This window comes from Prunus avium, chromosome 2 (assembly GCF_965620075.1).
Source record: "Prunus avium chromosome 2, drPruAviu1.hap1.1, whole genome shotgun sequence".
Lineage (NCBI taxonomy): Eukaryota > Viridiplantae > Streptophyta > Magnoliopsida > Rosales > Rosaceae > Prunus > Prunus avium.
This window is the reverse complement of record NC_142285.1, coordinates 6057014-6074324: the sequence shown is the minus strand read 5'-3', so window position 1 is coordinate 6074324 and position 17311 is coordinate 6057014. Positions and strand designations below refer to the sequence as shown.

Below are 17311 nucleotides of genomic sequence, written 5' to 3'. Positions count from 1 at the left end.
TGTCCTCAATAAGATGCCAATTGCTTCAGAAAATATCTCAAAGCTAAGGTAACTTCTTGTTACCAAGAGTTATGGTAACAAGAAAATCAAGATAACACAAAGGAGGTAAAAGCTGGACAATTCCGGATTTCCAGAGCTGTGGTAACATGTTGGATTGGATGGATAGGCAATACTTGTCCAATGGAGCTCAAATTTGGATATGTTGTAGTTAACATCCATTGGAACAAGTCTCATGAAGATCATGACCTCATCCGAGCACCAGAGCATGTTGATCCCAGGCCAAGAAGTTGACCTACGAAAATGAACAAAAACAGAATTTATAACCAATAATGCACTTTTAGCTCATTTTCATTCCAACCAAGGTAAAATCTAAGAAAACACAAAAAGGAAGTAAAAAGCTATAAAATGTCAAGAACTAACTCAAAATAGTGGGTGAGTAACATGAAAAATCATGTGTAAAAATGAACCGAACAGGTTGCTGCATGTAGACCTCTTTGGATAGAGGGCCAAGGAGGAAGGTGTTCTTGACGTCGAGTTGTCGAATAGGCCACCCAGAACTGACTGCAATACTGAGCACAGTCTGAATTATTGTGGGTTTAACAACCAAGCTAAACGTATCAAAATAGTCCACCCTATACTGTTGATGAAAACCTTTAGCCACAAGTCGAGCTTTGTAGCACTCAACGGTACCATCAGATTGTCGTTTCACCTTGAATACCCATTTTCACCCAACAGTGTTGTGTGTGGAAGAAGTAGGAACCAAGGACCAGGTGCCCTATTTGAGAAGGGCGTTGAATTCATCGTGCATGGCTTGTGTCCATTCAGAAGATCGAGCAGCTTGTGTGAAACATGTGGGTTCAACATCGGTAAAGCAGCCAAAGCATGGGTAGGGGTATCAGGTAGAGACTGATTTTCACTTAATCATGTACTCCCTAATACTAATCATGGGCTCCTCTGTTTGTGAAAATATTTTCACTGGAGAATATCCACTTGAAGATCCTTCGTCTCTAGAACTTCCTTCTCTCTCTTCCTCGATTCATGTTAAAAAGATCGGAGTAAATAGACCACACCCAGGGGTGTTGACCAAAGGGCCTCTGATGCCTAAGTTAGTTAGATTGAATCTAGGTGAAACAATAGCTAAAAAAGGGTACTGAGTTTTCTCTAGGGTGAGAAGCGGGTGGCCATAGCCGTGTGTGGTGGCCTAAGCCGTGTATGAAAATATGGAAAGACGAGGGAGGCGTGGCCAGTGGCATTGGTAGTATCATCAGCTAGGAGAGAGAGAGAGTGTGTGGAGAATTTTGGGTGTTTTATAGCTAGGTTTTGATTGAGTTTTAGATTACCTTGTGTGTTGAATGAAGCCATGTATTTGTAGGGCTCTAGACATCTAGTTTTTCAAAGAATAATTCCTATTTAGAAGGGATTTATTATGTCCCCAAATTGTAGAGATTGAGTCCATTAGGGATTTTATTCTGTCCCCATAGAAGGCACAATATCTTCTAGCATCCTATCCGGGCCTCCCTTCAAGGGTGGTGGTCTCCTTACTCAAGGCTTGTCTTCAGTTGGGCTAAGATCTAATGTATGGGATGGAGAATTTGGTGTAGTTCTCTTCTGCCAGATCATCTCCTTGGGGGTGCCACTTGCACTTGCCATTATTCTGCTGTAGAACCTATCACTCCTCTGACCTGCCTGTTTGGTCGGTTGATCTGACTAATTGGTAGACTTTTTCAAGGCGATTCAATCTCGGTATTAGTCGTGCTCAGCTGGCAAGCCTTTCTTGAAGGAAGAGGACATGATTCTGTCATCGCACCCTACAATGTTTGCCTTTTCTGCTTTGAATATCTTGATGTAATCTTGGAGGGGTTCAGCAGACTTCTTACGCAAATTAAACAGGTGGTCAATGTTCTTCTTGATCGTTTGGTAAGAAGTGTATTCTTTGGGAAGACAAAAGCTAGCTCCTTGAAGCTGCTAATTGACCCAGATGGCAAGGTGTGGAACTAATCCTGGGCTGCCCCTCATGTAGAGAATCATAACACTTTTGAATTGCTTCAGATGGCTCTCAGGATCGGAATCCCCTTTGAAGTTTATGAAAGAAAGCGTTGAGAATCGCTTTGGGGGAGCAACCTGCTTGATTTCGGCTATGAATGGTGAGGAGTTTGCTTGGTCAACCTCTATGAGTAGAGCATCTTCGAAATCTCCTTTGATCTTCAGGTATCGAAGCAGGTTATTCACAAGCTTCTCGACATCTTCTGCGTGCATGGCCTGCGGGTCACGCTGGTGACCTTCATGATTTGGGTGGTACTGATTGACTTCCTCGTTGGCTCGCAAGGGCCGACCTTCTCGGTTGTCCTGCCTGTGTGGTGTATTGGTGGACTGCACTTGCGAGGGATTCCCTATCGCTTGTCAACGGGAATTGGTTCTTCTTGAATGGGTTATGGAGCACCTTTCTTCACGACCCTCATTATGAGGGCGAGCCACGGCTTTGGCCATATCATGAGACTGTCTCGGAGTTGCGACATCGTGGTGGCCCGAGCCCTTCGCGGATTAGGCCATCGCATCGGTCTTGCTCCTCGTGTGCTTGCTTCCGGCCATGGTTGTTCGAAAGGCTTTGGTTGAGCGAAAAAATGGAGGAAACGATTTCTTTTGATTCAAGAGCATGAGTTTAGTATAACTCGTGCTCTAAATGAAAACACCAAATGTTTGTGCAAATATTCTCACGGGAGAATATCCGCTTGAAGATCCTTCGTCTCTAGAACTTCCTTCTCTCTTTTTCTCGATTCCTGTGAAAAAGACCCTAGTAAATAGACCACACTCGGGGGGTGTTGGCCAAAGGCTCTCAGATGCCTAAGTTAGTTCAATTGAATCTAGGTGAAACAATAGCTAAAAAAAGGTACTGAGTTTTCTCTAGGGTGAGAACCGGGTGGCCGTAACCGTGTGTGGTGGCTGGCGCCATGTATGAAAATATGGAGAGATGAGGGAGGCGTGGCCGGTGGCAATGGTAGTGCCATCAGCTAGGAGAGAGGGAGTGGAGAATTTCGGGTGTTTTAGAGTTAGGTTTCAGATTGAGTTTCAGATTACCTTGTGTGTTGAATGAAGCCATGTATTTATAGGGCTCTAGGAAGCTAAGGTTTCTCAAAGAATAATTACTATTTGGAAGGAATTTATTCTGTCCCCAAATTGTAGATATTGAGTCCATTAGGGATTTGATTGGGATCTAATCTCCTAATTTGATGATGATATCTCCAAATTAGCATAATATCTTGATTGGTGATATTATCCTTTTAAATAAAGATAATATCCCTTTTTTTTGTATCAATTAATTTGCCGAATAAATGAGCTCAATTAATTGACCTAGGAGATATTCTTCTTGTCCAAGTAGCGCCTTGTAATTGGAAGTTGAAATATTTGTTCTCACATCCTCAACACCACAAGGAAGCCAAATGTCCCAAAAAAAAGAAAAAAAAATGTATATATGCCTTCCTCTTGATTTTCCATTCAAATCTTTGAAGTTGATAGGAACCTCTCATATTAACTACCAACTATTTTTCATAGGTATCATCATTCAGCCTTGTTCTTGATGGCATGACTAGATAATAATACCAAATTTCTTAATGTTCTCGTATGTTTGGAGAGGTCTATTTACAACTTATTCCCGACCAATAATACTATGACACACGTGATAACTCTTCTACTAGCAAAATAGTGTTATCCCCATTGCAACCAAGTTTTTCTCCAATATCACATCAATTAATAAAAAAAAGGCCATGATAATGCATGCATGCACAAAGTACTGTAACTTAGGATTGGTGGTGGTGGTGGTCCTACTCTGAAATTACTTGTAGGATGACTAATAATGCCTAGAAAGGGGGGAAGGGGGTGGGGGGTGAATAGGCCAATTTAAAATTATAATCAATAAATAAAAATAAACTTCGGTAGTAGGATTGATATGGCTTATCAATCTTGAAACGTGTAGAACATAAAATAAAGGAACACATAGAGAGTTATTTTACATGGTAAAACCCCACCTCTGGGGAAAATCCACGGGACTTCTCAGTCCAAAACATATCCACTATAGAACGATGATTGCAAGAAGTACTCACACACTTATCTTAGACACATTCTAGATAATGTTTATCGACTTCTTTGTAACTCAACTTCTGTCACGGGATGACCTTTCAACTCTCCTTATGTTGAATTCGATACTGGTCACGATCGATTCAAGCTCACCGAAGAAAAACCGCCGCCACGGTCTTGGTGCCCTCAACCGTATGAGTCACCAAACTATGCAAATGAATACAATACGAATGATAAAGTGTTTGATAAATCACCAAGTAAACACGGAACACTTGATGATTTATCTCAAATAAAAACATAGATTTCTTAAATGTTTAAGCACACAAAACTATTGTTAAAAAGTTGTACAAGATGAAGAAGACAAAGGTCTTCTTTTATATGGTATTTGTTCCACCAAAAAAAAATAAAACCACGTTAAAAAAGATGAGGGACAAATAAATTCAATCACCAAAGATTTTTGTCCTATTCTAAAGTTAAGGAACGTGTGGTCCAATCAATAGGAAAATAAAAACCCAACAAAGGAAATTTATGATAATCTCTCCATTACAGGAGTCCTAATATTCTTAGGTCAACTATCAAGAATATCTCAACACCTTTAATAATGTGATTTGATAAAAACTTAATTTCCAAGTAAATTACTTAAAACATAAGTAACAAATCATGGATGAGAGAAAGAAAGAATAAGTAAAAAGATATTATAAAATATGCCTAAATGAGATGTACTCTCAAGGGGATTCTAATTGATTAAAATAAAGTAAGATCAAAGAAATAAAATCATATCTGACTCCACAAAAATGTTCCTATCATGAGTGCATGAAAAATGACATGTCTTACCCTTAAGATCAAATGTCTCATACGTGTTAAGTCACAATTCTGAAGCTAAATGATACTTCCAAACATATACTAAGTTCTAGGAAATGCCAACCCAATTTCATACTAACATACTCCTTGTCATCCCCTCATGGAGTTTGATGACAGGCTTATTTTGAATCTTCAATAAAAAAAAGATTATATATCATGGCCTGCCTTGGTACTTAGTCTTTTCAATTTATCTATGGTATATTTGGAAATGGAGATGTAAGCTGATTTTTTTGCAAGGTTTTATTATGCCTTCTGAGCTTTTGCACTTGGTTTACCATGCGTTGGATTGATACAATACAATGCCTGTAAACTAATTATAGGCACTCCGAAGTACACTGCGGTTCAGCTCCAATGGCAAACTCCTAGACTTGGTGTGTGCAAAGTTAACACAGATGGAAGTAGAGTCAATGCTACTGGTTTTAGTGGTGCTAGAGGATTATAACTGATTCCGAGGTTAATTATCCCTTTGCACACGCCTTCCTTGTGAGTCTTAAAGCTTCCAATCTAAGATGCTTTAAGTTTCGAAAAGTAGCTAACGGTCACATCATTCCTTTTGCTCTATGTGTGGAGTTCTGTTCGAGGTAAGTAACGTGATACCTTTTTCTAACTCGGTACTTGCAATTTTACTTAGCCAAGGAACAAATCTCCAAGCTTTGACTTTGGTCGAGCTTAATAGTGAAATATGGTTTGGCCAAGGGTTTTAGTCATTATTGTGATTCTTGGGTCGAGATCGAGGCCCATAAGTTTTTGGATCATGGAGATAATATTGGACTTGGCAATTTGGACCTAGCTTTGAATATTGGGCTGAACCCCGTTACTTGGGTTGAGCCCATTATGTCACAACCGTGGGCTTTTGAGCTCGATCCTTCAGTTTTGTTTTGAATTTGGACATTTCATCCTTTTGGGCCCAACACTAGAAGTTATTGTCACATTGTTTTTTTTTTTTGTAGGTCCAAGGGAAAAAAATTCAGGTATAAACAGAGTGAATGTGCTCCCCACTTTACGCCTGAGTTCGAATCCTCCTCCCAATGTTTAGATTAGTTTAAAGTATGCTTGTATAAAAATAAAAAATAAAAAATCCTGCATTTAAAAGAAAAAACATAGTATATATGTGAGAAGGACTTATTTGTCCACGGTGAATGAACACAGACGGGTTCCAAGGCATTGGGCGCAACAAATTAAAAAATTCAAAATTGCTTTTTCCCCTGCTACCTCATTGCACACGTACCACATCCATCTCACCACCTCACTGCTGACGTAAAAAGTAAAACATCTCCACATTTTACGCTTATCCGACGACCACCACAGGCACACATCACCAACTTGGACAGTTGACCTCCAAGATCAATTTTCCACCGTCAGATCTCGACCCCACAATTTCTCGTAGCTTCGTTTTATCATCGTACTCAGACGACGCCCATTTCCAACGCTATATATATATATCCACTTGCCCTGTTCATGTTGAGAGACAGAGTTTCTGATTTTCCTTTTTTCCCACAAAAAAGAAAAAGAAAAAGAAAAACCACTCAACAAGTAACGGAAAAGTAACAGATTATGGCGGCGGCAGTTGGAGCGGGAGCAATACCACGGATTAAAGTGGCGGCTATTTGTGGGTCCCTGCGTGAAGGTTCATATAACCGCGGTCTCATTCGTTCTGGTTAGTTGCATCTGATCTGGCATCTGTTTTTGCTTTTTAATTTTTCAATGTGAGTTTGGGTTGTGATTGGGCGGTGCCGATTGTAGCGATTGAGATAAGCAAGTCGTCAATCCCCGGCGTGGAAATAGAGCTCGTGGAGATCGCAGAGCTGCCACTGCTGAACACAGATCTGGAGGGCGAGGGGAGCTTTCCACCGGTCGTTGAAGCATTTCGTCAGAAGATTCTAGAAGCTGATAGCATTCTCTTTGCCTCCCCTGAATACAATTACTCTGTCTCAGGTATTTTTCTGAATTTCCTTTTTTATTTTACAATTATATTTTCAACTTGAGGTTGACTTTTAGTTTCTGCTATTTGCTGACCAATTTGACCCCCCCTAATGAAGCACCTCTGAAGAATGCACTTGACTGGGCATCAAGACCCCCAAATGTTTGGGGTGATAAGGCTGCTGCAATTATAAGTGCTTCCGGAGGCTCTGGTGGTTCACGATCCCAATACCATCTTCGCCAAATTGGAGTGTTTCTTGACCTCCATTTCATCAACAAGCCAGAGTTTTTCTTAAATGCATTCCAGCCTCCTGCAAAGTTTGACAAAAATAGCAACTTGATTGATGCACAGACCAGGGAGAATCTGAAGCAAGTTCTTCTGTCCTTGCAGGCCTTTACTTTGAGACTCCAAGGAAGATAGTTGCTCAAGTTATGTGTGTGTGATTCATTTCTCATACTATTTGAATTGTTATCAGAGATTGCGAGGGTATTAAAGTGCCAAAATAAAGAGAGAGATGTCCTCATCTTTCGAAGATAAATTAAAATGAATTATTCAGTTTTTTCCTTTTTCTTTTTGATATCCCATCTTTAATTTTTACTTTTCTTATTGTGTTTCCTATCTTTAATTATTCAGTTCGTTTCATGCATTACATCTTTTTCTTTTTGATATCCTGGTTTCGCCTGCGGGCTGGCCTGGTCACGTGGGACCCGCAGCTTGCCCGGGCAAGCTAGGCCCACTGGAATGCCTCGCCTGGTCTTGGGCCCTATCCTGCCCTGGCAGTGGGATATGGGTGGAATCGCTCTTACATAAGCCTCAGGAATTAAATATAGTCAATAGAATAATATGATAATCAGCCCCACAAATCTTATTTGATAATGACAGATTATTAAATTAAAATACACATTCAAAGTGCATCCTCCTAGAAATTTAGAAGTAATATATGTATGGGAATGATGGGTTTAATTATTGAATAAATCTTTATTTTTTTCACTTTACTTTTGAACACTGGCTTATTATTCAATAAATTCTTTATTTTTTGAAAATGTATTTGGAAGATGGATAAGTCATGGATGTATGTTGATAAAAGATTGAAAGCATATGAGTTAGGGGTTGAAGGATTTTTAAAGTTTGCCCTTGAAAATGCTGGAAATCATGAACAGTTTCATTGTCCTTGTGCTAAATGTGGGAATATTTAGCAATTTGGAGTTGGAATTATAAAGGACCACCTATATTTTAATGGAGTAGATCAAAGTTATCATATTTGGGTAATGCACGAAGAAAGTAACCAAACAATTACAAATGCTAGTAGAAATGTGGAAGCTAGTCCTGAAGGAAGATATAGTTTTGTTTATAAAGAAATAGGCATGAAGGAAAATGATTTGGAAGACATTGGATCTTATCCTTATGAGTTTGCTAATGTAATTGGGGATGGTGATCAACCATTAGACCCAGGTTGTAGTAAGTATACCAAGTTATCAGCTTTAATCAAAGTATACAAGGTGAAAGAAAAACATGGTATGAGTGATGCATGTTTTACAGATTTGTTAATACTCGAAGGAGATTTGCTTCCAGAAGGAAACAAAATACCTTCCTCTATGTATGAGGCAAAAAAACACTTTGTGTGCCTTGGGATTGATTATGAGAAAATTCATGCTTGCCTTAATGATTGCATCTTGTATAGAAAGGACACTTCTAGTAATTGTCCTACTTGTGGTATCTCAAGGTGGAAGATGGGCAAAGATGATATAGTGAAAGATGGCATGCCTGCAAAGGTCTTGTGGTATTTTCCCCCCTATCCCAAGGTTTAAAAGGATGGTCTTCTCTCGTAGGACAGCAAAGAATTTGACTTGACATGCTGAAAAAAAGTCGATTAACGGCCATATGTGTCACCCAACAGATTCCCCATCTTGGAAACTCATTGATGATAAGTGGGTCGAATTTGGTAAAGAGCCAAGAAACTTGAGACTAACCCTCTTTGATGATGGCTTCAATCCTCATAGCTCTCTAAGTAGTAGATACAGTTGTTGGCATGTTATTCTAGTTACTTATAATCTCCCCCCATGGTTGTGCATGGAACGAAAGTTCATGATGTTAACCTTGTTGATTTCGGACCCTAAACAACCTGGCAATGATATAGACGTCTATTTAGATCCTTTGATTGATGTAAAGTATTTATGGGATGGAATTCATGGAGTCTATGATGCACATAAAGGAGAATACTTTACACTAAAGACTGTATTATTGTGGACAATTAATGATTTTCCATCATATGAAAATTTATCCGGTTGTGTTGTTAAAGGATATAAAGCTTGTCCAATTTGCGGCGATGAGACACCAACTCATAGGTTGAAAGATGGTCGCAAAAACTGTTACATATCGAAAGCAACATTCTGCCTTTAATGGGAAACCAGAACATGGGCTTCCTCCTAAGCCTTTAAAGGTATTCATTACAAATGAGGTTCCAAAAAGGGTGCTGCAAGTGGAGGTGGGAATGATGGGCTTCCTTCTGGCTTATAACGGCTATTTTAAAAATAAAGCGACGTAGTAAGGTCCATTCAAAGTCTATTGTTTTAACAAACCAACGTAGTATGGGTCCTACCACGACCATTTCTTTGAAAACAAGCGACGTAGTAAGCACCATATCACATCTGTTTGTTCAAAAAAAGCGCCATAGTAAGCACCCTATCACGTCTTTTTCTTTGAAAAAAAGTGCAGTAGTAAGCACCATATCACGTCCATTAGTTCAAAAAATGAGTCGTAGTAATCAACCTATCACGTTTGTTTCTTTCAAAAAGCGCCGTAGTAATCACCCTATCACATCTGTTTCTTTAAAAAAGCATTGTAGTAAGCACCATATCACTTCTGTTTTTGTAAGAAAACGACGTAGTAAGGTGTTTCAAACATCTATATTTTTCACTATGGAACCCGAAAGACGTCAGTACTGTGAAAAAAAAGCGACGTGGATTGGTGTAAACCACGGTGATGGAAAACCGTCGTGATATGAATGTATAAACCATGGCGGTGGAGTAGACGTCGCTTTTTGGGTCTAAACCACGGCGGTTTTCCACTGCCGTTGTTTTCAATTTTTGGCACAGTGCTATTTAATTAAATTAGTCAATCAGTTAATGCCTTCACTACCTCATTGCCCACTATAAATCACCCATCTACTCTTTTTGGTAAAGACATACCATTAGGACATCTTTCTCCATATTTTTCAAAAAGATTAGTTATGCTTCCTCTTTATAACGAGTTGTTAAAGGAAATGTTCTCTAAGTAAGTTTGTGAAATGTACCAGATGCACCAATTGTTATCCCAACATTTTAAGGGTTAGAGTGATTGGTGATTGTTTTTCTTTTGTTTTGTTTGTTTGTTTTTACAAGAAGTTGCCAAGTGATGACATGATATACTCAAACTGTCCCCCAAAGATATCTCATTTCCTCTATACTCAAACATGATCCAAATCACCACCCTGTTGCACTACAAGAATGGATGTACTACCCGAAAATGTCGAAAATACCAATGCATCTCCTAGAACACCCATCTCATTAGAGTCATCAATACAATCTAATAACATTGTGGAGGTGCTGTTTGAGTTAGCTTCTTCCAATTATGAACATATCAGAGTCACCTTCCATGTGTTTATTAGTGTTAGACTTTGTTACCAACTTGTAACTGACTTCTCTAGTAATTCTATGGAGTCATCAGTCATTGACCTCAGCCTAAACTCATCTATAAACAAGTCATCAAGTTTTTTTTGCTCCCCAATGCTTACCATTGCCTCCAAAATTTTATCATCATCACCATCACCACCATCCACATCATCATTATCATCATAGAAAACTCCCAGTGTCTCTTTGTTGGGTTAAAGTTAAACCGTATAGCTGTTAGTATAACCTCACGATGCCCGACCATCCTTCCTGCATATACTAAAGCCTCTTGATCATCTTCACCTCCAATGAAGAGCATGGCAAAGTGGTGGTGGGAGTTTGAGGTACACAGGGCATGATCCACAAAGACACATACGGAGCATCGCGCATTCGTAATCAAGTTGTCGTTGAGGCTCTTTAAATGTGAGTAGTTTGAATCTTGTATTGCTCCTCTCCATCCAGTATGAAATATTGCTTGTGGAATGGGATGATTATAAGAACGATGCGATTCTACTTAGCAAGGTTGCATATGTCCTTGTGCATTGTGGAATAGGCGGACACTACGGTGAGTGTTTTCACTATGACGATGCCTTCTCTTTGTTAGGCATACAGCTAAAAGGAATTTGAGGAGTCTTAGTCGGTCAAGTGTACATCATTAGTGGCTTTGGTTGTGTTACCTGTCTTGCATGTGTTGTGCACAACCTACATGGCCGAAGCATGGTTGGTTTGCTTGCTCCACAAGGATGGTGGCAAGGATATGAATAAGGGATTTTTTGGTTAGATTAGAACTATCAATATGAGTCGATATAATGCCGGACATATGACGTGAGGTGTGGATGCATGTAAGAATTCGAAGCTTGGTATTAAGTCCTACGCTTCGTACATTCCTCTGTTTGTATTGCATTGCATCAAGGGCCTAGCACTGAACTTGTAAACAAGGGCAAGAGGCCCCACGAAAAATGTCATTATCCAAATCTCCACCATCATTATTGTGAACGATTGTTTGTTCAAGACTTACACATATGTCATTCGCTCATTAATTGACCTCAATTAATTGTAACACATTAGTTATAAACCTTAAGCATTGCAACATATTATTTTAATATGCATCTACGTACCCTTATGTCCCAAGCAGAGTTGAGCAGAGTTGAGTATAATAAGTGTCAATAAGCCTTTGGTGTTCATGAGTACTCCGATAGTCAGACAATCTCGAGGTGACATTTTGTTCAATAAGCCGGCAACAAAAGTGCTCAGGATCTTATGATATATGGTAGCCCCAGTTTTTTCCTCTGTTGGATCTTCCTTATTATGAATATTATATAAATTCAGTTTTCTGGCATTGATCAAGTAGGAGAAGGGCATCAGAATCCCATGCACTAAATATCCCAGCTTCTCTTAAAGGAGAAATTATACAATAGAAATTATAAAAATACTACGGTAGTATGGTCATGTAGCCGGTCGGCTGTTCTCTACAAATAAAATATTTTAGCCGTATAGCCGTGCGGCTTTACTATACAAATGTAATATTTTTAAAGCATAGCCAGGCGGCTTTACTCTATAAATAGAATATGTTAGAAGTCTAGCCGTGCGGCTTTACTCTATAAATAGAATATGTTAGATGGCTTTACTCTATAAATAGAATATGTTAGAAGTCCAGCCGTGCGGCTTTCCTCTGTACATAGACTAATTTAAACGTATAGCCGAGCGGCTATACTCTTTAAATAGAATATATTGCAGTATAGCCGATCGGCTATACTCTTTAAATACCATACTCTTGATTTCTCTTTTTCTAATTACTTTATTTAGTAGTTATGTTTTAATTATTATTTACTTAGTGAATAATTAGTATTTAAATATTTTATTAAATTAAATATACTAAACTGGTATCTTTATAAAAAAAAAAACCAAAAACAAAAAAAATTCCCCCGACGAATATTAGTTCGGCAAGGTTTGTCCAGCCAATGCCGTTGTGGAATCTAAGCTTCCTGTCTTGGCTATACTCCTTTTGACACGTGGGCTCTAGGAGGTAGTTGGGTGCTGGGCGCTTGGGGGATCCTCTTTTATTTATTTATTATTAACTAGCCTCTCCGCACGCGCTTCCACGCTTGCGAGAGGCTTTTTTTTTTTTTTTTAAATTTAAAATTTATTTTAGAATTAAAAAAGATAATGGGTAGTTGTTTTCCATAAAAATAGGATCCATTATTTGATTTTTCTTTTAATTTTAAGTTTTTTAATATGAAAAAGTGTGAATTTACCATATTATCCTCATTTAATTAATAATTTCAATTCTTAATGTTTGCATTAACCAAGGGGATTTTCTGGTATTTTGAATGTTTTACCATTCTCTGTCTTTTACTTTATATATATAGATAGATATAGATAAATAGTATAGCCGAGCTAGCCGAGCGGCTATACGCTGGATTTTTTTATATAAAAAGAGTATAGCCGTGCCGCTTACTGGGGTCATTTTTTTCAATTTTTTTTTTACGAACGGCTATACTCTTTACAAAGATACTGTGATCTTTTTAAAAAAAATGTTTTTCCTTGATTGTTATTTATCGGTAGTTAGAGCATTATCCATTATTATTAGGCCATTACTCGTGTCTCTATTGTCCCCTTTTGAATTTTTATTTTTCCAAAGTTATTATTAGCCATATAAAAAATTTAGTATTTTTCATGTTAAAAACTCGCATTGTACACGTACGTATGTAATTTTCATGTTTATACACTTGGTTTTGTACAAAATTTTTAATCATACACACAAAATTCACATATTATACACATAATTTTCGCATAATATTGAATAAAAATAATTTATTTTAAAAAAGTTAAATCTATAAAGTATATATATCGAAACTAGCAAATTAATATCTATAAAGTATAAACAAGTGCAAATGGTTGGGTCCTTCTTTATAAATTTTTTTGAATAAATCGTATAGCCACACGGCTATACTTCTTTTGAATATAGTATACTTTGCGAGTATGGCCGTGCGGCTATACGGTTTTTTGACACGTGGGCTCTAGCCGGTAGTTGGGTAATGGGCGCTTGGTGGGTCCTTTTAAAAAAAAAAAAAAAACTGGTTTTTTTTAAAAAGTGTATAGCCGTACGGCTTTACTGGGGTTGTTTTATGTTTTCAAATTTTTTTACGAATAGTATAGCCGTGCGGCTGTACCGGGATTTTATATTATAAAAAAGAGTATAGCTGGGCGGCTTTATTGGGGTCTTTTTTGCAATTTTTATTTTATTTTTATGAACGTCTATATTCTTTACAAAGATACTGTGATCTTTCTATAAAAAGTGTTTTTCCTTGATTTTGTTTATCGGTAGTTTAGCGCATTATCCATTACAATTAGGCCATTACTCGTGTCTCTATTGTCTGCTTTTGAATTTTTACTTTCCTAGAGTTATTACCCGTATAAAGAATTTAGTATTTTTCATGTTTAATGCTTGTATTGTACAAGTACGTATGTAATTTTCAATAATATACACAAAATTCAAGTATTATACACATAATTTTCGCATAATATTAAATAAAAAATAATTTATTTAAAAAAATTTAAATCTATGAAGTATATATATCGAAACTAGAAATTAATATCTATAAAGTATAAACAAATGCAAATGGATGGGTCCTCGTTTTATAAATGTTTTTGAATAAATAGTATAGCCGTGCGGCGATACCCTTTTCGAATATAATATACTTAAAGCGTATAGCCGCGAGGCTATACCAGTTTGTGACACGTGTGGTCTAGCCGGTTGGGTGCAGGGCGCTTGGTGGGTCCTCTTTTTAAAAAAAATAAAAATAAATCGTATAGCCGGACGGCTATACTCGGGGTTTTTTTAAAAGAAGTGTATAGCCGTTCGGATGTACGGGGTTTTTTTGTTTTCAAATTTTTTATACGAATCGTACAGCCGTGCGGCTATACGGGGGATATCCTTTTTTTTAATTGTGTATAGCCGTGCGGCTGTACTGGGGTCTTTTTTTCAAATAGTTTTTTACATATATTAAAATTAAAGAAGTTGGCCAAAAAACAAAAGTAAAGAAACTAAGTTAATATTTTTAAAATTCAAGAAAAAAAAAAACCATCTCCTGACGAAAGGTCGTTGGCACAGCTCTATGCTGGCAAAACTTCCCGGATTAAATTTTCTTTTTAAACAATATAGCCGCGCGGCGAAAATATTTTTAAAAAAAATTAGGAAAAAGTGTATAGCCAACCGGCTATACTATTTCTAAAAATTTCAAAAACAATCTAGTATAGCCGGGCGGCTGTACCAGTGGTATATAAACAACCACCGGGTATCAAAAACGTAAAGCCGCGCGGCTACACGATTTTTGAAAAAAATTTAGAAAAACGAGTATAGCCGTCCGGCTATACGATTTTTAAAAACAATTAGGAAAAAATTGAGTATAGCCGGGCGGCTATACCTTTTTTAAATATATATTATTTTTATTCAGTAATATGTGAGAATTATGTGTATAATACGTGAATTTTGTGTGTCTTATTGAAATTTTTGTAAAAAAATATGTGTGTTAAATATGAGAAATACATGCATACGTGTATAATACATTATTAAACCTGAAAGTGCTAAAATCTTTATACGGGAAATAATTCTAGAAAAGTAAAAGATCAAAAAGGGACAATAGATACTCGAGTAATGGCCTCATAGTAATTGATAGGGCTCTTGGGCTATGGAGAAATTTAATTAAGACACCCAAACGATTTCACAAAAGACTTAATAAATAGAAATTAATTATTTTGTGGACTTTTTCTTTAATTTTTGATATATTAAATAATAATTAAAATATAGTTACTAGTTAAAGTAATTCAAAAAGGCTAAGATATTACTTAATTACATATATTAAATTAAAGAAGGAGGCCAAAAAACAAAAGTGAAGAAACTAATTTTATATTTTTAAAATTTTTAAATTAAAAAAAAAACCTCTCCCCACGAAAGATCGTCGGCACAGGTCTATGCTGGCGAAATTTCCGGGATTAAATTTTGTTTTTTTAAAAGTATAGCCGCGCGGCCATACCATTTATATATATATATATATATATATATATATATATATATATATATATATATAAAAGGACTCGTCTAGCGCCTAGGTGCCACGTGTCAAAACAGTAAAGCCGGGTGGCTATACTATGTTTTCCTCAAGACTAGTTCTTTCTTTTAATTATGTCTTTATATTTCAAAATTTAACTTTTGTGAGGACAAATTTAAAGAACAATATTGACGTGAATTTTTTTAAAAAAAATCATGTAACCTAGCTAGCTAAACACAATTAATAATGTGGTAAATTGACCCCAAAAAAAATTGAATGAACTAGTTTACATATACAAAATGAAAGAAAACGTTTCTACTATTACATTATTATGGTTGAAACCTTGATGTGGTACTAATTGGTTCCCATTGTGGGGTATTTTTGTTTTAATATCAATAAAAATAACCATAATTTACAATATTTAAATATTAAGAAGTTTGAAGACGCTAGGATCTACACCTGCAATGGCTTGATGATGCATATGAAGAAGGTAAAACGAATTTAAACTCTAATTTCTTATATTGAGCATGTTAAGGTCTGATTCCTTACTCCGATTTCTGTTTGGCAGAACTTCACTGGGATCAAAGGTTTATTTGAGGCTAAAGTTGATAAGATATGCGAAGCTGCTGAAAACCATTTCAGCTAAGAGATTTTATATCTCATATGTGTTCTTTGATTGTAAGCATTTATGTTGCTGAAATGTTCAGAGACAAATTCAACTTGTTATTGATAGTTTGATAGATATTCAACTTGTTGCTGAAATGTTCATCTAATGGCAGAGGAAACACTTCAGAGACAAATTCAACTTGTTATTCATAGTTTGAGAGAGGTAAAATCTTGTTGAAATGTTCCAATTCATATAAGAATAAAAAAGTTATGTACTTTATATTAGGAACTTGTAGTTTCATGTTTAACTTCAGCAATTTTTTTGTTTATCAGGCTCTAGATGGCTTTGACGGGTTCCAGAATACCCATCAAATGCAACAATTTCAATCTGCATAATTTAGTATAGATTAGGTAACTTTCATGTGGCACATTTTTCTTTCATATATTATTTGTTGTTATCGTTGTTAAGGGATTTAGTGCCTTTCTCATTCTAGTGAGTTATGGCTATAAGGCTGAACATATCTTGGTCAGGTTGTATTCATTCTAGAGTCGCAAAGGACATACTTCTTTTGGATGATATGGCAGCAAAGGAAACATTAGAGGTAAAATTTCTAAGTTCTGCCTCTGTCCATTTTTGCTGTGTTGATAAAAAGGCATACACATAATTTTCTGGATATACAGGAGACAAATATTTTTCCACCATTTTCCTTAATAATGCGTACTTCAATCATAATATATGTCTTCTAATTACAATGGTTAAGTTGCTAAAATGAGTTTTCAAACAAAATGCAGGTGGCAGATCAAGTGTCAGTTTCATTCTTGTTAGATGATGTCTACTGCCAGTGCTATCATGAGGTTTTTGCATAGGTTACGTTGTAGGTTTGGCAGCACTATTATGAGTGAATGAGTTGGAGGTTGTGTACAAGTCAATTGTAAATTTGGCAGCACTATTATGTGTTTCTTTAATACTTTATAGAGTTTGTAAATTGATTATGATTAGTATAGTTTTCAAAGAAATGGTTCTTTCTTTCAAGTTTGGTTGCAATACTACTTTTCGTTTTGTGAAATTTTGTATCCAGGGAAGTAATAGATGATATAAGTATATTGTAAATATGAAACAGGAGCAGGCAGGGAATTAATAATTTTAAAAAAAA

At 36.7% G+C, this 17311-nt stretch overlaps 1 protein-coding gene, 1 long non-coding RNA gene and 1 pseudogene across 2 annotated transcripts; all 3 read left to right on the top strand.

Moving 5' to 3' along the window:
• Positions 1 to 6378: 6378 nt before the first annotated feature.
• On the top strand, positions 6379 to 7424 carry LOC110761136 (NADPH:quinone oxidoreductase-like). Its single transcript, XM_021963538.2, has 3 exons — positions 6379 to 6589; positions 6676 to 6867; positions 6972 to 7424. The coding sequence occupies exons 1-3, from the start codon at positions 6487 to 6489 to the stop codon at positions 7271 to 7273; spliced, it is 597 nt and encodes a 198-aa protein (XP_021819230.1). The 5' UTR covers positions 6379 to 6486; the 3' UTR covers positions 7274 to 7424.
• An 892-nt stretch (positions 7425 to 8316) lies between these two features.
• LOC148296344 (uncharacterized) lies at positions 8317 to 9253 on the top strand (annotated as a pseudogene).
• A 6723-nt stretch (positions 9254 to 15976) lies between these two features.
• LOC148296343 (uncharacterized) lies at positions 15977 to 17135 on the top strand. Its single transcript, XR_015834128.1, has 6 exons — positions 15977 to 16041; positions 16120 to 16229; positions 16331 to 16380; positions 16491 to 16568; positions 16689 to 16759; positions 16950 to 17135. It is a non-coding gene; the product is annotated as an uncharacterized LOC148296343 (long non-coding RNA).
• The last annotated feature ends 176 nt before the right edge of the window (positions 17136 to 17311 follow it).